We start from the raw sequence: 27,956 nt of genomic DNA on the forward strand, positions 1-27,956 counted from the left end.
GCGCACGACGTGCATGGCACGACAAAGCACCGGGGCGCGTGTCCGCAGCGCATCCTGCCGGGTGTCTCCCGAGACACGGTCCACGTCCTCCTGGCCCCAGCGTAGGCCGGGCAGCGGTCCCACCGCGCTGCGCTTCCTCTCGGCAACGCGTCCTGCCCCGGCGCCCTCATTGGCCCCACGCCCCGTCGCCGGCCATTGGTCCGCGGTCCCAATTTACATAGGCCGATCTGGCCCAATCGGTGCGCAATGCCTACTTAACATGCACGACGGCCGCCAGTCAGCGAGCACTGGGGCTGGGCCACCACGTGCTGTTGCTAAGCTTGGGCTTCTAAATTGTTACTACTGGGGCCAGCCTATCCCAGCCAAGCTTCGCATCTGTCAACATTCTCAGCCCTGCCCGAGGCGTTCGGCCAGTCACCATTGGCCGAGGCTGGCCTAGGATCCGCCCCCCAGGCCAGAGAGCCCACGCCTATTGGATGTGACGACCGCCGCTCGCCTTATGTGTCAATTTGAGGGCCTGAGGCGGAGGGTGGCGGTCCAGCGCTGGAGTCCGCGAGTCGGGCTGGTGTGCCGCCAGGCGCGGGGCGTGCGGCGAGCAGAGCCGGCAGGAGCGCGCCGGGCAGCTGCCGCCGCCGTCCCGTGCGCGGGCGGCAGGATGGAGCTGAATTCCCTGCTGCTGCTGTTGGAGGCGGCCGAGTACCTGGAGCGTAGGGACCGAGGTAGCCCGCGCCCCTTTGTGCCAGGGTGGGCGGGCGGCGGGCGGGCGCAGGGGGCCGCTGATCGCACCGTCTGTCCCGCAGAGGCCGAGCACGGCTACGCCTCTGTGCTGCCCTTCGACGGTGACTTCGCCAGGAAGAAAACAAAGACGGCCGGCCTGGTGCGCAAGGCCCCAAACAACAGGTACCGCCCCCATCCCCCCACCCCCGCGCGCTGTGCCCAGCCAGCTCGGGCCGGCCCCGCCCGAGTGTCCCCGTCCTCTCCGCGTCCCCAGCGCAGTCCTGCGCGCACCCGGGCGGCCGGCCTGGAAGAGGTGCCGGCCCCGCCCGCGCGTCGCCATCTTCCCGCGGCCGCGCCTCCCGCCGCCGTAAACAGTGCCACGCGTACAGCGCCCGCGTTCGTCCAGAGTCGTTCTGGACTTTTCCAGACTGGAGAGGAGTTGTCAGTTGGTGCTGACCGCTGCTCCCTCCCTAGGGAGGAATTGGGGACTCCTCCCTCCCTTGCACTTCTCGAAGCTGGCCTGGCTGTTAGGCCCATCACCTTACCCTCAGGAACCTGGACAGAGACCCCTCCTTGGGTACCCATCGGTCCTGCGCAGCCAACTGACAGCGAAACTCCCAACTACAAGTGCAGGGCTGGCCTTGTGGCAAAATGCTACAGGGAGCTATTTCTGTCAAGAGTCCCAAGGCCCAACTACTCTCTATGCCTTGGCCTTGTACGTGCTTGGAGGTAGCCCTGAAGTTGGGGTTCAGGCATGGCTAGGACTCCTAAGGTTCCATCTTCCTGGACACAGTAGGGACCATGACACACCTGACAGTGTCCAGGGGCCACCCTTGTCCCAGCCACTCCTGTGGGGTCAGTCTGGGAGCTTCCCTGGCAGGCTGGGGGCTTCAGGGCCCCCTGGCAGAGAGTGCAGCTCATTCCTGTGGCCTGCCTGTTCTTGGGAAACAGAGAAGCTGGCACAAGGACCCATTTCTGTGGTGTCCAAGGCCTGGTTGAATTTCCAACTGCCTGAGCCCCAGCCCCTGCTTTGGGCAGTTTGCAGAAGGACAGAAGTGTGTTGGAGGCCTTACTGCTTCCATGGCGAGATGGCCTGGCCCCTGCTTCTGTCTGCCCTAGACCCCAGGTTGGGAGTTCAGGTTCCTGTGGCATGGAGTAACCACAGGTGATAGGGATGGTAGCTGAGGTCTTCCAATGCTTCTGCCATATACACAAGGAAGCAATCTGACCTAGCCTTGTAAAAGAAGCCTTATTTTGAGGGTTGGAGAGATGGCTCAGCAGAGGACCTGGGTTCAATTTCTAGCACCCACACGGCAGCTTACAACTCTCTGTAACTCCAGTTGCAGGGTACCAGATACCTTCATACAGACACACATGCAGACAAAACACCAATGCACATAAATAAAAAATTTACTGAGAAGCCTTGTTTTGAACTCCATTTGACAACTGAGGAAACCAGGGCATAGACAGATTCAGTTACTTGCCCAGGGCCACTTAACCACCTCTGGCTCCTGTTCCTGGATGAGGTCCTACCTTCTACCTTCTGCTGGCATGGAGACCTGGGTGCAAGGGGCAGGGGATGCAGAGGGCCTCTCTGACTTGGGTACGTCTCCCCAAAAGCTTTCTTGGACAGAATGGACTCCCTCAAGACCTAAGGCCTTAGGGGTGGCAGGCATAGCCCTTCCCTCCCCAGTCACTGCTCAGGAGGCTGCCCTCAGCCAGCTCAGTTGAGAAGCTGGGATCCCAGATGTGGAAGGGCAGTTCTGAACCTATAAGGCTTCTGTGTCCTGGAAAATGGAAGGACAGGCTCGTGTACAGCAGGCCAGGGTGCAAGGTGGGCAGGGGACAGCAACCCTGTGACTGACATGGGCTCTGGAGATGTCTCTAATGGCAGTGGCTCTGGGGGAGGGGCCTGGAGCTAGCCTTTCAGAGTCACATTCTTCGAGAAGGTGAGCAGAGGGGTCAGGGTCAGATCAAGGTGGTGCCCAGACAGCACCTGACACAACCATGACCTCTCCTCAGGCACAGGTGCTTCTAGAACCTGTGTGACAAGCTCCCCTACAGGATCCCTGGATGCAGGAAGAGTTCCAGGAAAGGCCATCCCCTATACTGCTGAAGAGTGGCCCTCCAGTCCAGGGTTGGGAACAAGACGCGGGTCATCCTTTGGTGCAGGAGGTCGGGGGCTTCTCAACACGGAAGGCCCCTGCTGACCCCAGCCTCCTACACAAACTAGTAAACGTACAGACCCAGTCGGGCTGCAGTTTGGGCTGAAGGCCCAAGGCCAGTGAGGAGCTTCTCTGCTGCCCTTCTTGGCTCTGGTTGGCTCATGGAGGGATTCTGAGGCTCTGGCCCAGCCCAGGTGACTAGAAGGTCTTTGAAGACCCTGGAAACTACACAAGGGAGCCCAGAAATCAGCATGGCTTGAGGGAAGATGGGTGACCTAGTACCCTGATGGCTTCAGTAGGTGATGGGGCAGGCAGAGTATGCATGCTTTTTGGTAAAAGACACCAGATCCAAGTTCTGGAGCAGCAGCAGAAGGAACACAGGTGGGCAGTGGCCAGCAGAAGCCCAGGGAGGGACTTGGTCTGGGTGTGTCCTGAGCTTTCCGCTCATTTGGGCGGCAGCCCGGGGACCTGGAATCCCTTGTTGCTTTGTGGCATTCCCTTAGAAAATTCTAGAGTCTCTTGGAAGCCAGAGTGGCACCTGTGGTGTTCAGAAATTTGCTCTGATCTGAGTGGGCTTGACCAGCAGGGCTCAAGCAGTCCATGTGGTCACTGTTCCCAGGGAAGGTAAACTTGGACTCAGGGTGACAAGTTCTGGCATAATGCAGCTCCTGAGAGAAGTGGCAATGGCTGTCTTCTATGTCCTGCTGTATATCTACAGGTCCAGAAAGCGTCCGTGAACTGACTTGGCTGTAACAGCTTTGTCCTGGGTGTTCCTATCTGTAGGACAGAGTGGCTGTGGGAGGACAGGGTCATCTTGTCTCCTGAGGGCCTGGCCTTCGTGGTACATGCCCAGACTGCCACTGGTTCTCTGCATGGCTTATATTGCACACGGTTGGCCTGAGGGAAAGGGAGCAGGGAAGGAAGGTGGCCAGCCCCAATCCTCCCAATTCAGTGTGGGGTTACCGTAGCCTTTGGTAGGTAGCTGTACACCTGCCCTAGCTGTCAGCATCCAGAGATATCCTGGACCTAGACCCTCCTAGCCACTGCATGAGTGCTCCTGGCTCTCTACAAAGAGCCACTGTTATTTATGCTCTGGTTGTTGGGCCTCGGAGTGAGCCCTGTCTTTCTATCTCTCTAAACAGGTCTTCACACAACGAACTAGAAAAGCACAGGTAAGTGGCACCCCCATTCCCATGTGAGCTACTGGATGTGACTGCCCCCCCAAACCCTACACTGAGGGGGTGCTTTTGCAGACCTGACCTGTCTGGGTTGCCAGGCTATGCTTTAGGCTCTGGAAAGATCAGCTCTACAGGGGTCTAGGGTCTGTTCTCAGGCATTTTAGATTGGTAGGCAAGGGCTGGACCCAGGACCTATTGTTGGTGTTTAGCCTGGGGTCAGAACTGGTGGGTACCAGGGCCTCAGATCCTGGGGCTGCTAGCACTCTGAGTTTGCTCCCTGGGAGACATGGGTGGGACTGGCTGTGCCCAAGCCCCTTTGGAAACTTTGTTTCAGCTCTCAGGACAGTGGCCTTTGTAGAGGATTCAGCCCCTTCCCCCTTACCTCTGTGCCTTTGGGGCCTGCTTTCTAAGGAGCTGTGATGCTCTGCATCCAGAGGGCAGCAGGCCCAGGCTCTCGTCAGCTCCTGGTATGCTGGTGGCTCATGAGGCTGCTCCATCTTGTCATTTGTATCTTCCCTCTGCCAGTGATGACAAGGTCTGCCTGAGCCCTGGGAGGTGGGAGATGAAGGAGATACTTGTGGCTGCCAGCATCAGCCTCAGTGGAAGCAGAGGTATTTTAGGCCAGGCAGCCCCATAAGCAGTAGCCCCCATGCAAGGACCAGGGAAAGCTCCTGAGAGACACTAGGCAATAGCTCTGTCCTGACCTCTGCTCCTATCTATAGAATGGACCAGTTCTGTCTTGCCTTCTTGGTGTTTGGGGGGTGGGGTGTGTAACTCTGCATCCTAGATGAGCCCTCCTGGGTGCACTGGGAAGATCTGGAGCCCAGCCAGTTCTTTCCCTCCCCCCTCCCCCATGTCTGCGCCCAGTGCAGCGCCAACTTCCGCTCTCCCGGGATTCAGGACTCTGGTTGGGGCGGGTGGCTGGGCAGGGACAGAACACCATGTTCCCTGAGGAGATGCACTTCCTGCACTGGCTGTGTGTGGTTGGGGGGTTCCCAAGGGGCCAGGCCACAGGGATGGAAGCCAGTGTGAGGCCGGCTTGGGGTTGCTCCTAGGTCAGAAGAGACCAGCTAACCTTGTCCAGACCCAGGCACAGTGGCCTGACCTATATAGTAAGGGCTTCCCGGAAGCAATGTTTGGGAGGACAGCTGGTAGTGAGGATAGATGGGGAATGCCATTGAGGAAAGCATGAATAGTAAGGGTATGGCAACCTCTAGGAAGGATAAGGGTTGGCCTCTGACCTCTGCAGACATCCAGTGACCTTGCCCTTGGTCTCTGCCATCTTCCTCAAGCCTATAGTTAGACTGGGTCTCATGGAAGCCCTTCATTTAAGATGGAGTAAGAGTGGTTGGGCATCCTGGGCTCTCTGCCACCCAGCTCAGGGAAGAGCCTTTCTACCCAGCTAATCAGACCATAGATAGCCCTGAGCAGCCCTCAGGCTTAGGGCTTGGGCCCTGGTAGGGACATCAGTCATGGCTGGCGGTAGCTGGCCTGAGATCGATGCCAGGTGTTCCTGGCCGCTGGCTGAAGGAAGGGCTTGTGTGTTGTCCTGAGGAAGGAAGGAAATACCTGGCTAGCTGCCCAGCAGGCCATAAGAGGCATGCCCTGGACACTGCCTTCAGTGAAGTGTCCCTCAGAGAGACTCAGGTAGGCCTGTGGGACTTCCCCTTTGGGAGCTTTGAATAGTGCCCAGCCAATCATAGGCCTGCTACCCCTGTAGGTCAGTAGCTCAGTTAGAGCTGCCAAGTCTAGCACTTGCTGCTGACCTCAGGACCTGGCAACCCTCCTAGGCTCAGCTCTAGTCTTTGGTCTTAGCTGGTATTGGTGAGAGCTCTAGATGTTCTTCCTGGCCCTTTGTCACTCCTTGAGTGGCCCAATACATTCAGAGATCAGGCCTAATCCCTTAGCTAGGCCCCTAACCCTAATCCAGGCACAGAGATGGTTGTTGAGCCTTGGCATGCTCCTTCATAGCTGCCCAAAAGTGCCTGATGTAGCCATGTGGAACCACACGGGAACATGTTTTGTTAGCAACTGCTAGAAGATGACAAATAGAAAAGCGTAGGGGTCCCCTTGTCCCGCACCACTGATTGTAGTGGAATTCCTCATTGCCCTTTTTTTCCAGTAACCTGGCCTGGAACTTACCTCTGCCATCCAGCCAAGACTCTGACACACATTTGTCCCTGGCATAAGAGCTAAGCCCCTGCCGCCAGCTTTTGGGCCTTCCTTTGAGGAGTAGGGGTTTTCAGTGAGAAGCGTAGGTGTGGCATTGTCAAGGGGCTCGGCAGTGAGGAGAGTTGGGGCTGTTGCTGATACTAAGGATTCTAGGGGCAGATCTGATTCCTTTAGAAGCGCAGGGGTTTGACAAGTTTGGGATGCCTAGGGACAGCCATTAATGTTAGCATTGAGTCTGGTGTGCTGTAGTGGCTTTAGGGAAGATTAAGCGAGATTTCAGAGCATCTTAGACTCTAAGACTGTGGCGCTCAGAATAGGGGTGGGAGACCTTCCCCACATCCCCTCACCAACCATAGGCTTAGCTCTGGGTGTGCACTCTCTGGGTTTGGGTAGACATATTACTTTTACATTGCTTGTGTATGGTCAGGTGACTTTTCTTCATCTCTTGAAGCAGTACTTTTTTTCTAAAGTATTATTCATGTACTCCCTGTACCCAGAGACCTTATCCTGGTCACCTGGAGGCCCCTGAAATGATAAAGGGCCCTTGTTACCCATTATCCCTACCTGGATCCTTCATCCAATACCACGTAAGTGCTGCAGACCTGTGTCCATGTGCCCTAGCCTCCCTGACTTCAGAGCCTGTAGAAGCCCACAGCCGTCCTTCCAGGTCCCCTCTGACCTGAGCATTGTTGAACTGAGTTTTCAGATGCCCACGGATGGTTTTATAGCTCCCAAATTTCTAGAAGTAGAAATACTTGTCAGTGGTCTGGGCCAAAAATCAATGGCGCTTCTCCCACAGGAACTGTGACATGTACTGTCCAAGTGAGTTCCAGCCACCTCTTTACATTGCAGTTGGTGTAAAGGAGAAAATGAGCCTCTTCTTGTTTGAGTTTCATTTCCTGATTACTCATGGGATGGAGTCTGTGTTCATGTTAGAGTTGCCCTTCATTTTCTGCAACTTGCCTGTTTGTGTCCTTTGCTCATTGTTACACGAAGGCAGTATTCTTTATTTTTGATGTGTTGTATGAGCTCAAAATATCACTAATACTAACCATTTTGTCTTTTATATGTATTGCAAATGCATTCCTACTGTTATTTGTCTTTCAGCTGTGTTTCTTTCTTGTACAAACATGTCTTTCTCTGATTGTAAAAGTAACTGTGGGGTTTTTAAAGCATAGAAAACCTGGAAAAGAAGAGCACTCAGCTAAAGAAATAAACGTTGCCAGCCGCATCCCTGGAGATGCACGCTTCCTGTGCTTCATTGTCTTCTGTTGAGTCTCTTGTGTGCGTCTGCTTTTTTTATTTTTTTAAACAAAAGTGGGTCACTTGTCACATATGTGGTTCTGTATCCTAATGTTCTCACTTAACACTCATGAACTGGAGAGATAGATACACCAAAAATGACAGTGTGGTCATCTCTGGGACAGGGAACTTGGGAATACTTTGTTTCTTGTCAATTTGCACTTTCCATCAATTACCAAAAAGACATTGCTGCTGACATGATTAAATGATGGGTTTATGAATTGCTATTTGCTGTGTAACAAGTCCACCTGGTGAGAAGGGTCCCTGGCCGCTCCACCTGACAAATCTCAGTGGTGGCTTCAGGACAGTGGAATCTATCTCAGGAAGGCTCCGTCTCTGCTCCCTAGCCCAGCTCTGTTCTCTAGTCCCTTCAGTTCCTAGGGCTGGATACTCACTGTGCTGGAATGAAGCTGAGAGCTGGGCTCTCTGGGCGGGTTACCATGCATGCAGTAATATGGAGCCAGAAGCCTGTATGTATGGTAGGATTGAAGATCCTCAGCCTTGAGGCAGAGTCAGGGGCTTTCACACTCTCACTCACACCCTGCCTTCTGGCTAAGCCCAACCTCAGTCCTGTGTCTAAGAAGTTCTTCCAAAAGTCTAACTCTAGTTCACCAAAAAGACCTCTGGGCCAAGATGCTAGGTGAGAAAGTGCTTTCTCAGCAATGGCTGCAGTTTGAAAGGCATAATGGCCATGGGTGGCACCTCCCCTCCCTGCCCGCACCCTCTGTATGACGGTTAACATCTCTGTATGGTCTCTTCTGTACCCAAGGGCCCCTCCTCTGTCCAAGAGATGGCTGTTCCTGCATTTTGTCCTTCCAAGGTCTCCTTAGGACTGAGGGAGTCTGTAGGGATGTTTGGGCCCTGTGGCTAGGGAACAGATATGAAAAGTAGACTTTCAGCATGGTGCCACTCTATTTTTTTAATTGAAAATAGTTTTTTTTTTCATACAATATATTCTAATCATGGTTTCACCTCCCACTTCTTCTAGATCTTCCCTACCTCCCCACCATCCAACTCACACCTTCTTTCTCTCTCGAAAACAGAAGCAAATTGAAAAAAAAAAAAAAGTATGTGTGGGCACTGGCTACGACAGACCAGTTGGGCAGCAGGTTTCCACAATCCTCAAAAAAGAAAAGAAAATTCTGTCCTTGACCTGCCAGTTACACTTTTAAAGAATGTGTCCAAAGCAAGCCATACTGACTTGGAAACCACCTTGGCTTCCTATAGGGCCTGGCTAGCTCCATAACTGGGCATCACTTAGACAGAACACTGGTTTCCTGCAGATGCTGTTCAGGTGGAATGTGCAGATGTAGAAGCGTCCCTGTTATCGTGGTAATGTCAGAGATAGTCTCTGGAGGTGAACTTAGTTGTAGCTACACACCAGGCAGAAGAGCAGTACAGCATATGAACAAGTACTGTGAATATGGTTCGTTTTGTGAAAAAATGGATCCACACAAATGGATACAGGAACAAAAGTCTGGAATGATGCAGTTTCCAGTGAGACTACAAACTCAGCAGACAGAACTGGTCCTCATCCCTCCGTTGATCTTATCAACTCATGTTTCTATGAGGACAAGAGTCACTGGAGCACATTGTACAGGGCAGAATGGGTAACGTAGATATTTGTTCCCTAGGCCCTTAGGCCCTGTGGAGCCATGTGGACACCATATCCACAGAAGTACCCAGGCCAGGAGGGACTTCCTGGAGAGGGATCTAGATACTCCAGCCCTGAGGCAGAGTCTGGGGCAACTTCCAGGTCAAGAGGCAGGCCTCCAGTGATACTGGTGCCCATGGAAGGGTTTGGCTGGCCACTTCCCACCTTCCACCAGCCACATCTGCCATCGTTCTGTGGGATTTGCTGCCTAGCTTGATAGTCTGTCTCTGGCTCTTTCAGACGAGCTAAACTCAGGCTCTACCTGGAACAGCTCAAGCAGCTGGTACCCCTGGGCCCTGACAGCACACGACACACCACTCTGAGCCTCCTGAAACGTGCCAAGATGCACATCAAGGTAAGCATGCTGTGTCCACTATTCTCCAGACACCCTGATGTCCCCCAAGCCATTCCTACTCTTAGGCAGCCATTGATTCAGAGGACCTGGAAGTGGGTTGTGGAGCCACTTAGCAGGTACATGTCAGGAGTTTATGGGGAGACCCAAAAGGAGCTGATAGGTGGTGTGGAGGTTACATGCCTTGTGTTGGGTTGTTGAGTGGTGACTGGCAGGGAGCAGTATAGTTGGGTGGATAGGCCAGGCCCCAGGCTGGTACAGATAGTTCTCTATAACACCGGGCTGTGCAGGGGCAGCAGCTGGAAGAAGAGGTGGAGTTAAGGGGGGGCAAGGGATCAGTATATGCCTTCATAGACAGTCGGACTGGGAGGAGGCAACATTTAAAGGGATGGGGGAGGAGTGGTGCAGACTGTTCTTGGGGGTTGGTGTGGGGCTAGGCTGAGGGAGATTTACCTGAGGCAGTCCCCCAAAGCCTTCAGACTGAGAGTTGCTTATGTAGTGTTCTTCGGACATTTGGGTCAGCCAGGATAGGGTTTTCCCTTGGAAAGGGCTGCTTTTCCTCACAGGGGTAGAGTCACGATCAGGTGGTAGTAGCTTTGAAAGTTACATCCAAGGCCCTGGGGTTTTAATAGGACAGCAGTGTCACGGGAGTGCCCCCCCCCCCCCCCCACACACACAGGAAGCTTTGAGAAGGTAGGAAGGTCTGTGCCTTACAGGGTACACCAGACCTGCTTGCAGGTGTCTTCCTTACCATTTCCCTCCCCGCTGCTGCTCCATTCTCAGATGCTGCAGGTAGACTCAGTGGAAGCCCAATCCAGGGGCAGGGCTGGAGGGAGGTGCCTACCAGAGTGTGGATGACACTGTCCCAGGGCTCGAGGCCTGCATGTGCCTCAGCTTCCTGGGGCTGGCCAGCAGCACTGGGCATTCTACAGCTAGTTAACAGGCTAAGAGTGAAAGACCAAGCTTAGTAAGTGCTCACCTTGCTGGGCGAGGAGGGACACATTTGCCTGGGCATCCTGTGGCTCTGTCTAGCAGGTCATGTTATGGGTAAGGATCCTGCCTATAAAGCTTCTGTGCTTCTTCCCCAAAGAGGTTATTCCCTTTTGACTGTGGGCTCACAGACCACCCTCTGTCCCCAGAAACTGGAGGAGCAGGACCGCAGGGCACTGAGCATCAAGGAGCAGCTGCAGCGGGAGCATCGCTTCCTCAAGCGACGCCTAGAGCAACTATCAGTGCAGAGTGTAGAGCGCGTGCGCACTGACAGCACGGGTTCTGCTGTGTCCACGGACGACTCGGAGCAAGGTGAGTGCCCAGGTAGGAGCCGGGGCAGCCCAACCCTGGCCTCTGGGTATAGGAATCCCCAAAGCTCCGGGGGGACAAGGAAGTGCCTAGGGAGAGAATGATGGTAGTGGTGACAAGGTGCCCACACCACCTGAACTACTGTTAGCTGTACTAGGGTAATTCCCAGCCTTACACAAAGAAGGGATGGGAAGACCATGAGGAGGCCCAGAGGCCAGCACCTGGCTGTGTGAAAGCAGATGGTTCACCACTGGTCAGCATGAGGCAGAGTCTGGGTTCATAACCCAAGACTTTGACTAGAGCCATCCCAACATCTTCCACCTCAGGGCCCAGAGGACCTCCCTTATCTCCCCCAACCCCAGCCTCCACTTCCATAAAAGGGAAACGTGAGCTCTAACTTGGAAGGGAGCCCCAGTCTGGCTTGTTTGGAAGGGGCCACCCTGACCCATCCTCTCTCTATTCTCTCAGAGGTGGATATAGAGGGCATGGAGTTTGGCCCTGGGGAGCTGGACAGTGTTGGCAGCAGCAGTGATGCCGATGACCACTACAGCCTACAGAGCAGTGGCTGCAGCGACAGCAGCTATGGGCACCCTTGCAGACGGCCTGGCTGCCCTGGCCTTTCGTAGGCTCCATGTCCTTTGCTTCTTGGCCCACCTGCCTGCCCACCTAGCCAAGCGTCTCAGCCTTCCAGTCCTCCCTTAACTGAAGCCAGCCTCGTCATGAGCCTACTGCTGTGCTATTCTCCAGTCTACAGCTGCTGCCTGGTCTGCCTGCCTCTGCCTGCCCACCCTTTGGTCAGGACTCCAACTGCCTGCCCCTTCTCCGCAGGGCATGATCCCATGCAGGGAAGCAGGGTCAGGCTCTCACATCTGGAGTCCAGCGTAGTCACCCATGATCTGTTCTCAGATTCCTAATCATTCCAGAAGTATTAAATGTCATGCTGCAAATCTCGGCAGGATCCGTGTAGGGGCCTTAATGACCACCATGGGGAGCTTGAACCCCAGCATTGGATCCCAGGAGAGAGGAATGGACTGAGAAGGAAGGCAGGCAGGCAGGCAGGCGGGTGCAGCTGTCCATCCATTCATCTGTCCATCTACCTGTTGGTCCACACAGGCTCCTGAGGTGTGGACAGAGATCTGTGGAAGGCAGGACTTGGGTGAGCATCTGGAGCAGGTGGGTGGGAATCCTTTACCATGGTGTCAGGAGCCAGGGGGATGCCCCTGGGGTCCAGCTGGGCCACCTCAAACCAACTTGGGTGGCTTCTGCTCTCTTCGGACCATCAGATGTAGACACAATGCCTAGGCTCATACCCACAATGACATACACACAGACAGGTGGACATCAGAGAATGTATGTCCTGAGATAGCTGGCCTGAGGTCACTTGGAAATGATGGCCCCTAGCCTGTGCCTGACTCTCACTCGGGCCCCTGCTCACCTCTGCCAGCCCAGATGGCTCTGTCTAGTCTGCACAGGAAATAGACAGGGCTTTTATTCCTGGCAGGGGACTGGAATAAGCTGAGTGGCAAGCTGAAACCACTGGGTCCTCCAAGCTTTCTCATCTCCCTTTCTTAAGAAAAGAAAAAAAAAAGAAAAAAAAAAAGAAAGAAAAAAAAGTTCGACAGGGAACTCCCAGAAGGGGCCTCACAAGCCCTGCCCAGGACAGCCTCAGCTGGCAGAGGCTTTACCCAAAACACAAAACAGAAACATTTTTAAAAAGAGAAAAAGCTCTGAAGCCTCGCCAAGGGACGTGACTGTGTGCCGCCTCTATTTCCTGTAGGAGATTTTTGTACTCTATTTTCCTAGCCATTGTTGTGTCCTTGTTTGCTGAGGGGTGGGAGCGACCCAGCGTCTCAGGGACCCATCCTCTGTCACATCGTCATAGTGTGCCTTGTGTCCCGTCTCACCCCATCCACTGCCACCAGCATGTCCCTGTGGCTTATGGGATGCACCAGGCCTTTTGGCAGGTGCCCCTCTCACTGCTTTCCCACAGGTGGCACCTCCCAGCAGCTGCAGCCTCCTGGGAGGGACATATGCATGCCTGTGTGGCTCCCATGGTTGATTTTTGTATCCTGCAGGGCTATGACCTGGCCTCCAGTGGTGCCTCCCTGGTAACTGGCAGCGTGACTGTGCCTGAAAGTTTGGAGACAGCAGGCCTCCTGGCCTGGGGCCTTTTCTCTGGGCCTTGGGCAAGGGCCTGGAGTTTCAGCCATAGGCAGCTGATAAATACAGCTCTTCTGGAGGTGGTGCAGGCCTGGCTAGGAGGCTTCTTTTGGCCGTTCAGTACTAGAAGACCTCTCTAGGGGCACCACACAGCAATATTTTGGTAGTGGCCATGGGCTGGCCCACAGCAGCACCTGCCACCTCCTCTGGTGCATTTGTAAACAATTTCCAAACTGTGGGAAAAAATTCTTGTTTATCTTTAGTCATGCCAGTGAGCATCTTAGGGTGGGTGGCCTACTGATAGGCAGAATGGAGTTCCTGGAAACAGCTCTGGCATAGAACCTGACCTTTGGGTACTCAAGATGACAGGAGGACATCAGGCCTGGGTAGGAATCCATGGAATATGATAGCCAACATCTTAGTAAGCTGGTTCTGTCTATATTTTCAGCCCAACTGAGGGCTTCAGTGTCTGCCTAAGCATGTCTTCTGGGCATTTGTTTTGAGCACACCCACCCTTAGCACAGGACAGAGCTATGTTTAAAGGCTTTTCTTCAGGGCCTCAGAACCCCAGGGTTCCTGATGTGCCCTGAATCAACACCCTGCTCCGTCTCCAGCACCTTAGATTCTGCTTCCATCCCTGCCAGCAGAGTCCACTCCTGGTGACCAGAGTGGCTCCCTTGGCTGAATTTTGTGGCAGCTCAGCCCTTTGCCTTTTCAGGCTATGGTTCCCATGTAGCCTGGGAGCTGGCCTCCTCAGTCACCCAGGGGTGCTTGCCAGCTGCCCCTCCCACTAGCAGACATGTGAGGGGTGGTCCATAGGCATGGGGGCTGGTGCTAAGAGTTACATATCCATTATTCCTTCTCCTGCTCTCTACCATTTGCACAGTATGGCCATTACTAGTGGTCATAGGATTCAGCCAAGGCTATTGTGTGTCTGTAGAAAGAAATCTGGACCAAAATAGCTGCTGCTTATGTCCTCCACCTGCATCTGTCCATGTGAGCCATGTGGTGCTCCACAACAGTCTGGAACTCCAGGCTCAGGCTTGGGCCCCCCTACTGGGAGGTGGTCCAGATGTACCAGACCCTCCATCCTGCTGCAGGCCCAGCTGGTCTAGCAGGAGAGGACACAGAGGTTTGTCTCTATAGAGGCCCTAGGCCTGCCTCTGCAGTCCTATCCTGCAGGTGCTTGAGCTTGCCTTCCTAGGCAGACGGAGTTGTGCACCAAACTGTGGCTGGACAACCCTACCCTACCTGTGTGCCCCAAGCCTTCCTTGCCTCTGTCGATCAGTCAGCCTACCACCCCTTGTGTCTGCACAGAGGGTCTTGAGCCCAGGCCAGCAAGCAAGTTAGCTCAGGCCTCTAAACTAGGGCACTAGGGCAGGTTCCGTGCCAGAGTCTGGGGCTACACAAGGGGCCTGGTGCCAGTGCAGTGGGTGAGTTATGAGACCCGAGCTGCAGAGTGGAATGGGACCCCATCCCACCTGTCTAACAGATGGGGCTGTGCTGTGTCATTCTGTCATTGTAATATAAATACAGATTTTTATACCTCATCTTCTGGTCTCTAGTTTTTTCTCCTTCCTTTGCTCCTTTCCCTCCAGCTTCAACTAGAGGGCCCGACTCACTGGAGCATGGGTCATCCTGGCCCTTGGGAATCAGCCTTCACATGTCTACAACCTCCATGTCCTGGGAAGCTGGCAGGTCCACAGGTCTACCAGCCTGTCTATGAAGACATGGTAGAAGGACAACACGTCCTACTCTGTACCAGGTGTTCTTGTTGCTGGTCTTGTAGTGTTACCCTTTGGTGGGCCCAAAGACAGCTCAATCCTTAAGGGTGCTATGCTGGCCGGGTGCCCTCTACAGAGAAGTTTCTAGGTCTCCAGATTACACCTTCAAGGACATCTCCCTGGTCCTATTCCAGCATCCTCAGAATGACTCAGGCACAGCTTCTGCCCTCAATACCTACTGTGCTGAGGTGCTGTGCTGAGGTGCAGGTGTGGCCAGCTGTGCTTTGGTGTTAGCACGGGAATTTAGGCTTCTGAACTGCCCTGACAGAAGCAGCTGTGAGGTTGTTAGAACACACACAGGAGGGGAGAGGACATTGTCCCTGATACTCCACTGCCTACAGGGAGGCTTCAGCCCATTGACAGGAACCCTGGCCCTTGTAGTTGGGGACCCGGCTGTCCTCCCAGAGAGAGGAGTGCATCAAGGTTCGAGGATTTGCCACCTTGAATACCATAGAGGGATGGATCAGGACTTCCAGAGAACAAGGTGTCACCAATGATCCTTTGTAGAGCCCATTGGAGATGGCCTAGTGGTACCTGCTAGGAAGTTTTAAGGTAGAACCCATGAATCTTGGGGAGGATCAGTTCTCCCAGCAGGCAACAATGGGCTCTGGATTCTTGAATATGTGTACTCCTGCCAGGGTTGGGTGCAGGGGAAGAAGGGGTGGACAGCCTTTGAGGCAGTTGAAGGTCACTCAGAGAAAAGGGTGTTTTCTGATGTGAACACAATTGGGACCCCAGAATTGGTACAACTTGGGTGTTGATGTCAATATGGCAATTTAAATCCCAAATAATGTGGTTTTGAGTCTACCCCACTCCTCCTTTCTATTGGGGGCAGTGGGCACCGTGGTCTGTGCTAAATACTTTGCATAATTAGCACCTCCATAGTCATGCTGGGTCCATCTCACAGGAAACTTAGGGCTCAGAGATGGCACTTCTTCCATAGCTGTTCTGCCCCACCCCAGTCCCACCAGACACCTCCCTAGCCCTATCTCTATATTTCTTCATGTTTGCCCCCACATGAGACCCCTGCATGAATCCAAACCCTTGTCTACTTCCTTCTTGGCTGCCAGAGTAGCTCCAAGATGGCCCTGCTGCTCCTCTGCTTCTTCATCCCCAGAATGAAACGCAAATGCCTGCTGTCTCCTGCCCTTCACCTCAACCCAGCCTACCTTCTACTTAGCTGTCTCCTGTCCTTCACCTCAACCCAGCCTACCTTCTACTTAGCCTGTTGTCCTTGCTGTCTCATTTGGGATCTCATGGTTAGTTCAAGCCCAGCCTCCTCTGCAAGTGGGCCCTGAGTCTTTGTCCCTCTCCATCACACTGATGCTGAGGTTATGGCTGCATAAACAGGTGCTGGACTCATCTGGACTAATTGCTAGTTGGGCATTGCATGACTTCTCCTTTTTCCAATCTTACCCAGACAGCTGGGGCACAGGAGCTCTGGATTTTTCCAGTTTTGCCATTGGCCTGGGAAGGGAGCTGCAGTGGCTTTCATCCCAGTCTGCCTCAACAGACACGAGGCTCTCAGCCTATCTAAGGTCCTGGGCTCCCCTGGGCCCTAAACTCTGCCAGGCCTCTTGTTACCAGCTTCCAGCTCCAAAGACCCGTCCCTACCCACCACCATGGTGACTCCTTCCTAGTGATGCAGACCCAAATGCTCCTCCGTTTGGTACTGAGTTTTCAGTTTGTCACATGAATGTAAACACAATGAAAAGCAAATCTCCCCTCCCCCAACTCCATGGTCTAAAGAAAGTCAGCTTTCTTCTGGAAGAACAAGACCAATAGGAAGAAGCTGCCAGACCACATCTCACTGGCTGACAGCCCCCAGGGTTCTGCCAGCTCCTGGGGTTCCCTTGCCTTTACCCATTTCTGAGTTGTCCAGTGCCAGCCTTCTCAGACCTTTTGTGACTTGAAAAAAACAATGCAGAATCAAGCTAACACATGTTGGAGGCTGTCACTCCCTGGCTTAAAAACAGTCCCATCTCCGTGTTGTTTGGAGAGTAGATCTCTTCATTTCCATTAAACTGCATCTGCAAACAACCTTTAACATCACAGCTGTATACAGAGTTTTAAAATGGACTGAAAAGATACTGTCTAAAACATAAAACACTTCTAAAATATTGATGACAGCAGAATAAAACTTCAGCCAGGAAGCAGAAAAGGCAAACAGCAAAGCTTTCTTTCACTCCTGGTCCTGCATTTAGGCTTGTTTTGTCCATTCCATTCTCACAGGCTTGCTCAGGAAAGATTAGCTCCCGGCTTCCCTTTACCTTTTGACCCCATTAAAACCACAACTGATTTTGAGCAGAAAACAAGCTTGTCTTGGAAATAAGTTTAACATATTTGCCTTCTTAAATTTCTAATCCAATTCCAGGAAAACTTCCCAGATCTGAATAATTAAACTCATTGTGTTTGTCTTTTGTACTCAGGGGCCTGATCTGTTCTAATCTTTATATTTTTATGGCTTCTTATGGCCTCACAAACACCTTGCAAACAAATAGCTGTGGCCAGCCACTGGAAATGGAGAGTTGGGGGCCAGGAACCCCCCAGGAGTCACTAAGAAGAGTGGGTTTGCTGGAAGGTCTCCTGGGTTCCAGGTTGTGCCTCCTGCTCTGGGGGACCTCATCCTGCGTGTAGTAGCCCTTTGTCTTTCTGGCATCCTTAATTTTGTCTTCTCTGAGTTCTTCCTCATGTTCTATAAATATCTCCAAGTTCCTCCCATTTTAAACAAAACCAAACCAAAGATCCTCTCAGGCTCCCACCCCCTCGTCTTGTGTCATTTGGCTCCTTTTCTCTCGCTCTTTGCCTCCTCAGCAGAATTTCCCAGAGGCACTGCCTGCACTTCCTGGGCCAAACCCACTCAGCACCAGCTCCCTGCTGAGCGCCTACCTCCAGCTTGACTCCAGCGGTCCTCTGGGCCTGTCCCCTATTTCCTAACCCCAGATTAGGCACCATGCTGAGAACTTCCCCCTGTAATGTTTGTTTTTATTCACTTTCAGATTTTATTGACTTTGAAAAGGGGGATAAAAAGTAAAACAAGAATTAATAGTAAATGTCTTCAACTTCAATTTAAATTATCTGCTAGAATGTTATAGTTTTTTTTTTTTTTCCTCTTTAAAAACATTAAGAGCTGGTCAAGGTGATTCATGCCTATGACCCCAACACCTGGAGATGCTAAAGTAGGAGGATCTTGAATTCAAGCCCAGGCTGGGCCATGCAACAAATGCTTTTCTCAAAAAACAAAAAAACAAAAAAGCAGGGAGCTGGAGAAGTGGCTCAGAGGTTAAGAGCATGGGCTGCTCTTCCAGAGGTCCTGAGTTCAATTCCCAGCAACCCCATGGTGGCTCACAACCATCTGTAGTGAGATCTGATGCCCTCTTCTGGCATAAAGGTGTACAGGCAGATAGAGCACTCAAACATAAAGTCAATCAATCAATCAACCAACCAATCAATCATGTTAAAAATCAGGGAGGAGAGTAGAATTCTACCTAGTAGTAACAAGCCTAGAACTTTGTCTGATAAGCCACCTCATTTGTGACTGGAGGGGAGTACTATTTTTTCTAATGATCAAAGCCCACACCTTGCAAATTTATATGTCATTTTACAAGAGATTGGCAAGTTGCAAATGCGGTTTGTCTGCTAGAAAAACAAACAAATTCTCTCCCATACAAACACGTAGTTACCAATGCCAACTGTAACTCCAAAGGTCAGTTTTCTGGGGCCATTAGGCCATTAAGCAGACTTGCATCAGACTTAGCCTTATGTCAGGATTCTGTCTTTCATCGAATGACTGTGGGTATCCTAGCATCCTCCTCAGAATGTCTGTACTTTTGAGTTGAATGCATTGCTTCCACAGCACTCCAAACATTCGTGCTTTATATTTTGACATAGATAGGATCGTGGAGGAAGTCAGTTAGGCCTTAGGAGTTAAGGGCTTTTGTTAAACAACCATTGTAAAAGAATCTAGCCGGGCGGTGGTGGCGCACACCTTTAATCCCAGCACTCGGGAGGCAGAGGCAGGCGGATTTCTGTGAGTTCGAGGCCAGCCTGGGCTACCAAGTGAGTCCCAGGAAAGGCGCAAAGCTACACAGAGAAACCCTGTCTCGAAAAATCAAAAAAAAAAACAAAAAAAAAAAGAATCTATAGCCAATAATCCTACACTGCAAGAGACCTGCTGCTGGTGGGGACCCCACTACTGACCCTGTTACTTGCATGCAGCTAGGTCACCGTGCCGGGGGGAGGGGTCTGTTCGGCCTCAGGCTTTTGTCTCCTGGAGGTGTCAAAGACTACGAGCCATTCTTAGGACAGGAGGCCTAACTGATCGAGAGAAGCCTGGTTCGCTGCGCAGCGCTCAGCCCGCAGAAACCGACAACTCTAGGGCGGGGCGGGGCGGGGGCGGAGTCTCCAGCGAGGAAACCAATCCTCTTGAGCCTAGCGGGAAGGACCGCGGGCCGGGGGCGGAGTTAAGGGGTCCGGGAGACGGGGAGGGAGGGGCAGCTCAGCGGTTCCTCCTCGGCCTCTCCGCGACGCGACGCTCGAGCGGACCTTAGCGCTGTTGCTATCTGCGCGTGCGCGTCCCGGCACTCCCGTGAGGCACTGCGACGCGCGCTGTTGGAGGCAGCGGGGAACGCCGGCGGAGCCGCCTCAGGTAAGGGGCTCGGGTTCTGAGCCGGCCAGGCCGCCGCTACCCTCCTGCAGCCAGCTTGAGGCGCCGATAGAGGCCACTGGGCTCGGGCGTGGGGTGCGCGGGAGGCTGAGGCTTCCTGCCAGGGGTGGGGGTGCTTGGCCAATCATCCGGCTGGGGTTGGTAAGTATTTTTTTTTCGGGTGCTGCGGAGAAAAGGCCTCAGTCATACCGGGCAAGCCTTAAACCTGAAATATACTCCTATCCTTTATGCATCTTTTAAAAACAGCAGTTCGGTGCTTTTGTGGATGTGTTTTATTAGGGATCCGAAGTATCATAACTGGATACCTCAGAAACAAACTAAAGCCAGCCCAGAGATTTTGCTCTCAGAATGTCAAACGTTTAGAGATTTTTAAGACGATCCACTGCCCCCGACCTTCCGGCTCAAGTCGTGGATCGTTGTGCGGTGGGTGAAAAAAATAGTTTTTGCTTGATGACTGCTGGGTACTTTGAAACTTGTCAGTTTGCCCTGGTTTTCTCTGCATTAGACTGGTTAAATCTGGAGATTGAGTCGTTTGAACTTGATGAATTGCTGACTGAGGTAAATATTTAGTTGATCTTCCTCAAAAAAAGTGACATATTTCTATTTCCTAACTAGTAACGACAGGTGAAAACAGCTATTATTTTACAAAATATAGTGTATTTTAAATGATTTCATCATTGGAAAAATGTCTTTATTGTTAAATTTTCACTAATTAGATTTTCATTACTGATGCAGTGCCCTGAGCAACGCCCTAATTGCTAATGTTTTGCTTTATTTGCAACAGATAACGAACCTGCATCTGCCTTTCATTTAAGTAGCTTCCTGATGTCATCTGATAAAATTATCTGTATATTTAAAATGCATTTGCCTTGTTTGTGGTCTAATACTTATTTTCTTCCCCTCTAGGAAAACACATTATAGATTGTATTTTTCCCCCTTCTTCTGTGGACTTAGTGTAAACATGCTTTTTTCTGTTTGAATTTAGTTTTTAAAAATCATTACCATAGATTCTTATCAAATATAAGAAACAGGGGTAGTAAAACTATGAGTTGTGGAAAGGAGTTTGTGGAAACATTGAAAAAAATTGGTTATCCTAAAGCTGATAGTCTTAATGGAGAAGATTTTGACTGGCTGTTTGAGGCGGTTGAAGATGAGTCATTTTTGAAATGGTTTTGTGGGAATGTGAATGAACAGAATGTATTGTCTGAAAAAGAATTGGAAGCTTTCAGCATCCTTCAAAGATCAGGCAAGCCCATCTTAGAAGGAACAGCATTGGATGAAGCTCTTAGAACATGTAAAACTTTCGATTTGAAGACACCTACACTGGATGACACAGAGATACAGAAATTAGAGGATGAGGTTCAAACTCTGCAGAAATTAAAGAACTTAAAAATTCAGCGACGGAATAAATACCAGTTGATGGCTTCTGAAACGAGCTACAAATCTCTGGCGTTAAATGCTAAACAAGAGGAAGCTACTAAGAAGCTGAAACAGAGTCAGGGATTCCTGAATGCTGTGAATACTAAGCTCAGTAATGAACTTCAGGTTCTCGCTGATGGAGTTAATAATTTGATGATGTTCTTTAGAAATTCTAATTTAGGTCAAGGGACAAATCCAATGGTATTTTTATCTCAGTTTTCCTTGAAAAAATATATAAGCCAAGAAGAGCAGAGCACGGCAGCCTTAACCTTATATACCAAAAAGCAGTTCTTTCAGGGTATACATGAGGTAGTTGAAAGTTCAAATGAAGAAAATTTTCAGCTCTTAGATATACAAACACCATCTATTTGTGATAATGAAGAAATCCTTGGGGAGAGACGGCTGGAGATGGCGAGGCTGCAGATAGCATACATCTGTGCCCAACAACAGATCATATACTTGAAAGCGAGTAATTTGAGCATGAAGTCAAGTATAAAATGGGCAGAAGAGAACCTTCATAGCCTAACCAGCGAGGTAAACATAAGAAATAATACTGAATTTGTATTATAATTATTAGAAATATAAGTTTAATGTTGCTACTCCTTTAGAAAGAGGGTATCTAATTTTAATTTTATATTTGCTTAGTACTTATTTGCAGTATGTGTTTCATACAAATATATTATTAATCATATTACCAGAACTTAGTAATTTTATCTTCACTTATACTGTCTGGTTAATTCTAAACAAAAATGCCTTAATTTGCATTATGAATTTGATATTAGTGTCATTTCAAATACAGATTAAATTGAGGTTTCCATTTTATGATACATGCCAAAGAGACTATTTGCTTGATTGTGGTTATTCTGCCTTGTTTTTCTGACAAGGGGTTAATGAAGTCAAAAGTTCAGGATTCAGTGGAATGAATTCCTCTTTACTTGTTACTATTACAATTGTTTGCCTGTACTCTTTGGAAACTTGCTTTCTTGATAATGTAACCACTAGATAGTTGAGTAAAAATGTAAATTTTTTTCTGAATCAGAATACCTGCATTAAATTAGTTACTACAACAGACAAAAAATTTGAAATAATAAAAGATGTCTGGTAAATCTGTGCAATAATCAGCTGGTGGACTAAGAAAATACCTATTGAGATAATTTTAAGAAAAACTAAAATCTTCCATTTGTTACCAATGAGTAATATGCTGATAAAGTTATAATTAAGGTAATGATGAAATCTAGTTAGCCATCACTGTATACATATATTGTGTAAAAGCACTGAAGTTCTATAGTTCATGCTGGCTTTTCTCTTGACTTAGTCCATATTTTCCCTTTTAAAACTAGTTTTGGATTATACTAATAAGTTAGTTTTTATTCATTGAGCATATTATCTGACCACCTAAAACAAAAAGTGAAAATAATTTTAAAATAAAATTTTAAACCTACAGTTTAAAATGTTATTCTTTCTTTGTATAGGCTATTGGTAAAGAAAATTTGGATGCTAAAATTTCTAGCTTGAACAGTGAGATTCTAAAACTTGAAGAACAAATCACTCATATAAAAGACAAAATTTTGCCTGCTGTGGTAAAAGAGAATGCCCAGTTATTGAACATGCCAGTTGTAAAGGGAGATTTTGATCTGCAGATTGCGAAACAAGATTATTATACAGCAAGACAAGAGTTAGTTTTAAATCAGTTGATAAAGCAGAAGGCTTCATTTGAGCTTGTACAGTTATCATATGAAATTGAGTTGAGAAGACATTGGGATACATATCGGCAACTTGAAAATTTGGTTCAACAACTTAGTCAAAGAAATGTGCTCTGTCAGCGATTAGCAACGTTAACAGGTCCATCAGCATCTGAGCAGTTAAACTCCAGGACTCCCGTCGACGCTAAAGATGATTCTGCTCATAGGTATGTATATGTCATTGTTTCCTTAATATTTTTTTATTTGTGTGAAATACTAGAGAGTTTGAACAGAAACTGCCAAGGTTTAAAAAATCTGGTGATGGGGTGGCCAGACACCCTGTTAGTTGTGCCATAAACCCCATCCAAGGAAGGTCTGAGGAATCTGGATGCAGACATCCATGGCTGGGCCCCTGGTGGAGCACTGGGAGTCTAATTAGTGAGAAAGAAGAGGGTTTATATGAGCGAGAATTGTTGAAGCCAAGGTTGGATAAAGCACAGGGACAAATAACCAAATGAATGGAAGCACAGGATCTATGAACCAAAGGCTGAGGGGCCCCCAACTGGATCAGGCCCCCTGAACGGGTGAGACAGTCATTTGGCTTGATCTGTTTAGGAGGCAGCTGTGTGTTGTTGCCGGGTCCTGGGCTAGTTGCATGAGTTGGCTGTTTGAATCCTGGGACCTATGCAGGGACGCTTGGCTCGGTCTAGGAGGGCGGGGACTGGACCTGGCTGGACTGAGTCTACCAGGTCGATCCCGGTCCTCGGGGGAGACCTTGATCTGGAGGAGGTGGGAATGGGGGGTGGGGTGGGGGGAGGGGGAGGGGGGGCGAGAGTGGGAGAACAGGGGAATCTGTGGCTATTATGTTGAACTAAATGATGTTGTAAAATAAATTTACTTAAAAAAAAATTAACTTGTACTTAGAATGACCTTTCTGCTTTTCTTTTATCTTAAGTTTTTTGTTCCCTTTCTGTTCATGTTAGGTCTGAATGTAGACACTTTAGAGCTGAAGTCAGTTTGTTGGAATAAAAGATAAAATATTTTACTCCCACTTAGACACCATTATTTACTTTATTTTAGATTTGGGACAGGAAATTTGAATACAGCTTTATATCATAGGTATTTCTGGACATAATACTGATTTTGTATTTGGGGAAGGTGGTAATAGAATAGAAGATTTTATTTCCCTATCTGGTGAGGTAGACCACTCAAAATGAAAGTTGGCCTTTCCTGGATATCTAAAGTAATTGATGATACGAAGCTACTGGAATTAGAAAGCTAAAGTAGTAGACTTCAAAAGTCTGTGTTCTGCCTAGTACAGTGGCTCACTATCTGTAATTCTAGTGCCTAAAAGGCTGGTGTAGAAAGATCCTATGTTTGAGGCCATCATGGACTGTAGAATGAGAATGTTCAGCAAACACTTGTGTTTTAAATCCTGTGTGGTGATGGGATTATACCTTTAAGTTTCTGGAAGCTGGGGCAGGAGGATCTTGAATTTGAGGTCAGCTTGGGCTACATAGCAACAATTCCAGGACAGCCTGAATTGCACAATGAGACTTTGTATTTTAAAGAAAGAAAGAATTGGCAGGGAGACAGGGCTAGGGAGATAGTGCAGTCACTGAAGTGCTTGTGTATAAGCTTGAGAACCTGAATTGGATACCTTAGAAACTACATAACAAAGCCAGGTGCTGTGGTACACTCCTGTCATCTCTACACTGGAGAGGTAGAGGAAGGAGGATTCCCTACTGTTTGCTGGCCACCCAGTCTCACTGAATAGGTGAGCTCTAGATTTGTGAAAGACTTTGTTAAAAAGTGAGACAGAGAATAGTTGAGGAAGACCCCTAACATCAACCTCTGGCCTCTCCATAGCACATGTTCCCATGCACGTGTGCACACACATATAGTTGTATCCTATTCCTCATTTTTCTGTAGGATTGGAATAACATACTTTAAATCGTTTTGTTGCTTATTAGTAAAATGAATGACTTAGGGTTGCCTCAGTGTTTTAATTTTGGGGGTTACCATCAGCATCATGATCTATGTGAATGTGCCAGTGTGTAATTGTGTAGTTATAGTTCTCAGGATTGTAATTGACAGCTTAGGACTTCAGCCAGTTTTAGTCTGTTAATATTTGTGTGTGTGAAGAGAACGAGATGTATGTTGGTGTATGTATATTATAAGTAAAAGTCTTTTTTTATAAGGCAGGTATAACATGTTAGATTTTTCTCTTGTCCTATAGGCTGATGAGTTTTTCTGCCATTAAGTGAAATGTTAAAATGGTCTTGTTAATTATCAGGATTTTTACCAACCAAAATACTGAACAAATTAAAGTAGGAAGTTTTGCTGTTAGTGGCCATTTATATAGATCTCAATTGTTTACATTTTACAATATTTACATTTTTAGTTTTTCTCTTTTAGTCCCATGACAGTCTTGTGAAATAGGCATAAAAGATTGATTTTTTTCCCCCCTGGGTCATTGTTGCTACTGCTACATCATAGATGTGTTGTGTAAAAGAAGTATTTTCTTGGGACATATCACTGAAGCTCATTTTGAAGTAAACTAATGGCAGTTGAAAATCAAGGTGCAGTTTATATCTAAAATATAGAAGATGGAGAAACTGGAAATTCAGATATTTCTTTTAAATAATTATTTATTTTTTTGAGATAGTGTCTTGGTGGCCTTGAATTTGCTATGTACCTTGAGCCTGTGATCTTTTAGCTTCTTGTAATGGTTTCAGTTGCTCAATATTAGAAACACATACATTACTACTTTTCAGTTGTTACTTAGCCATCACTATCTGTGACTCAATATGATGGGTTATAATTTTGAAAACTACTAACATGAACATTGCTCTATTTAATTTTAAATTTTGTATTTTAGGCTTTATCAGCTTTTAAAAGGAGACAATAAGAAAAAAGAATTGTTTATAACCCATGAACACCTGGAGGAAGTGGCTGAGAAATTGAAACAAGATATTTCTCTAATACAAGATCAGTTGGCAGTATCTACTCAAGAGCATTTTTTCTTTCTGTCCAAACTGAATAACGATGTGGACATGCTTTGTGATGCTTTGTATCATGGAGGAAACCAGCTATTGCTTTGTGATCAGGTGAGTGTTTACCTAGGAAATTTAAAATGCTTTAAAAAATTACGCTTATTATAAGGGGCTGGAGAGCTAGCTCAGTAGTTAAGAGCATTTGCTGCTCTTGTAGAGGACCCATGTTTCATTCCTAGCACCCATATGGTGGCACACAACCATCTGTGATTCTAGTTCTAGGGGTTCTGACATCCTTGGCTTTTGTGGTTATCAGGCACACGTGGTACACATACACACATGCAAGCAAAAATACTTATTCAAATAAAAAAAATAACATTTTTAAAAAAATAATGTTTCTTTTAAAAGAAAATATCATGAAGAAAAGATTACCTTATCTCATTACACTAATATAAAATTTATTTATTTAGAGAGAAGGGTCTTGCTGTGTAGTCTATCTGGTCTCCAGCTCAAAATCTTCCGGGTACTGGGCTTATAGGCATATGCCACCATATAAAAACTTATGTTTTTTTTTTGTAACGCCTAACACATACTAAGATAATTTTGAATATCGTGTACAGAATTTGAAAGTTAATTTTTTTGTTTGTTTTTGTTTTTCGAGACAGGGTTTCTCTGTGTAGTTTTGGTGCCTGTCCTGGATCTCACTCTGTAGACTAGGCTGGCCTTGAACTCACAGAGATCTGCCTGTTTTTTTTTTTTTTTTTTTTTTTAAACTCACACATTTATTTGTGTGTTATGTGGGGGTGCCATGATGCATAAGTGGAAAGTGCACAAGACAGTTTGTAGAAGTTGGTTCCCTTCTTTCTACCATATCTTTCCAGAGATTGAAGTATGATTGTCAGGCTTGGCTGTAGGTGCCATTATCTACTGAGGTGCCTCTAGCCCATCATTGTGTTACTGTTGAGCATATTTTAAAGGGAGAAAATAAGCCAATTAAAATGAGTAGACTACTTCTAAAGCCTCATGCTTAATTCCGAATTGCTCTAAATTATTTTGTGATTCACAATTGACACACTTTTCTACATCAAGAATGTTAGGGAAAACTTTTGTTCAGAACAGAATCTTACCATTGTAGCCCTTGCTGGTCTGGAACTTGCTACATATATTTGTAGCAGTTTTCTTTCCTTTGTCTTTAAGTGGTGGGATTACAGATGTGAGCCACTGTGCTTATCTGAAAAGAATGTTTGACCGTCAATAGCCACTACATGATGGTCTGTCTCTATGATAAGATGCCTCTTCATTTCAGATATGTTAAGATCTGAAAAAAGTGTATATCCCAGTCTGGCCTCAACTTTCCTACTGCTGGGATAAAAAACATGAGCACCATTATGCCCAACCTTTTAAGGGTTAGTTTTCTTTTAAAAAATTTTTATTACATTTATTTATATTTGTGTGTGGAGGGGTGCTCACCTGTCTAGAGATCAGAGGACAATTGGGGGTCTGTTGTTTGCTTCAGACATGTACGTTTGGGGGATCAAACTTGGGTCATCAAGCTTAATAGCAAGTACCTTTGTCCACTGAGCCATCTCTTCAGCCCTATCTTTTTGTTTTTCTTTAGTTCTTTTTTTAAAGATAGGATCTCACTATGTAGCCCTGGCTGGCTTGGAATTAACTATGCAGATCAGGCTATCCTCGAAACAAAGAGATCTTCCTGCCTCTGTCTCTCAAGTGTTGAGATTAAGAGTATGTTCCACCACTTCAGCCAAATATGCCTTTTTATTATGATTATGAAAATTTATTAAATTAATAAAATTTCCTTTTAAGTTATATTTAAAGTTTTTAGTTGGTGTTAGGGATAAAGTTCTTGAAATAAAGCTTTTTTTCTCCCCTGTAGGAGTTAATGGAGCACTTTCATCGAGTTGAATCTAAGTTGAATAAACTAAATCATCTCCTTACTGATATTCTTGCTGATGTGAAGACAAAAAGAAAAATTTTGGCAATTAATAAGTTGCATCAAGTGGAAAGAGAATTATACGTATATTTTTTTAAAGATGAAGACTATCTGAAAGATGTTGTGGAAAATTTAGAAAACCAGTCAAAGATTAAGGCCTCTGGTCTTAAAGATTGAAGATTTCTAAAAACTGAATCTTTACGATGCTTGCTGTGCTTCGATTTAAGTATTAGGAGGCTATTTCTAATAAACACTAATAAACTAATAAGGAAAATAAATTTCTTTGACATTTATGAGGGGGAGGGATGCGTGTATGTACAGTCTCGTACATTAGTGTGTACCATGATGAATATGTGAAGGTAAGAGAATGTCTTGCAGGAATCGTGTTATCCTTCTACCACAGAAGCTGTAGGGATGGAAATCAGGTCATCAGTCTTGGTGGCAGTGATTAACCCATCT

The 27,956-nt window shown here is 48.0% G+C and overlaps 3 protein-coding genes and 1 long non-coding RNA gene across 20 annotated transcripts in view; 3 read left to right on the forward strand and 1 right to left on the reverse strand.

The window, feature by feature from the left end:
- Positions 1-498: 498 nt before the first annotated feature.
- Positions 499-14,549, forward strand: Mxd4 (MAX dimerization protein 4). Of its 2 annotated transcripts, XM_006972867.4 has the most exons (6): positions 503-719; positions 801-900; positions 4,025-4,054; positions 9,429-9,543; positions 10,680-10,842; positions 11,308-14,549. In XM_006972867.4, the coding sequence occupies exons 1-6, from the start codon at positions 656-658 to the stop codon at positions 11,463-11,465; spliced, it is 630 nt and encodes a 209-aa protein (XP_006972929.1). In that variant the 5' UTR covers positions 503-655; the 3' UTR covers positions 11,466-14,549. The 2 variants fall into 2 exon arrangements, with proteins under 2 accessions (XP_042141730.1, XP_006972929.1); XM_042285796.2 differs by lacking the exon at positions 4,025-4,054 and having other exon boundaries at positions 499-719.
- Positions 9,537-19,346, reverse strand: LOC143267690 (uncharacterized). Its single transcript, XR_013043099.1, has 3 exons — positions 18,984-19,346; positions 9,994-10,157; positions 9,537-9,839 (listed from the first exon to the last, which is right to left on the reverse strand). It is a non-coding gene; the product is annotated as an uncharacterized LOC143267690 (long non-coding RNA).
- Positions 19,300-27,956, forward strand: part of Poln (DNA polymerase nu) — a 164,835-nt gene continuing 156,178 nt past the window's right edge. For 7 of the 15 annotated variants that reach the window (XM_042285793.2, XM_042285792.2, XM_042285794.2 and 4 more), the window contains exon 1: positions 27,723-27,856. In XM_042285793.2, the coding sequence (XP_042141727.1) occupies positions 27,803-27,856 (54 nt within the window). In that variant the 5' untranslated portion in view covers positions 27,723-27,802. Of the gene's footprint in view, positions 19,432-19,728; positions 19,873-27,722; positions 27,857-27,956 lie in introns of those variants that run through there. The other 8 variants (XM_042285788.2, XM_076546990.1, XM_076546994.1 and 5 more) reach the window with 4 other exon arrangements.
- Positions 19,367-27,775, forward strand: Haus3 (HAUS augmin like complex subunit 3). Of its 2 annotated transcripts, XM_076547002.1 has the most exons (6): positions 19,379-19,431; positions 19,729-20,007; positions 20,356-21,402; positions 22,341-22,777; positions 25,432-25,660; positions 27,441-27,775. In XM_076547002.1, exons 3-6 carry the CDS (start codon positions 20,494-20,496, stop codon positions 27,672-27,674), a joined length of 1,809 nt encoding a protein of 602 aa, XP_076403117.1. In that variant the 5' UTR covers positions 19,379-19,431; positions 19,729-20,007; positions 20,356-20,493; the 3' UTR covers positions 27,675-27,775. The 2 variants fall into 2 exon arrangements, with proteins under 2 accessions (XP_076403116.1, XP_076403117.1); XM_076547001.1 differs by lacking the exon at positions 19,729-20,007 and having other exon boundaries at positions 19,367-19,431.

Source organism: Peromyscus maniculatus, chromosome 10 (genome assembly GCF_049852395.1).
Source record: "Peromyscus maniculatus bairdii isolate BWxNUB_F1_BW_parent chromosome 10, HU_Pman_BW_mat_3.1, whole genome shotgun sequence".
Taxonomy (NCBI): Eukaryota; Metazoa; Chordata; class Mammalia; order Rodentia; family Cricetidae; genus Peromyscus; species Peromyscus maniculatus.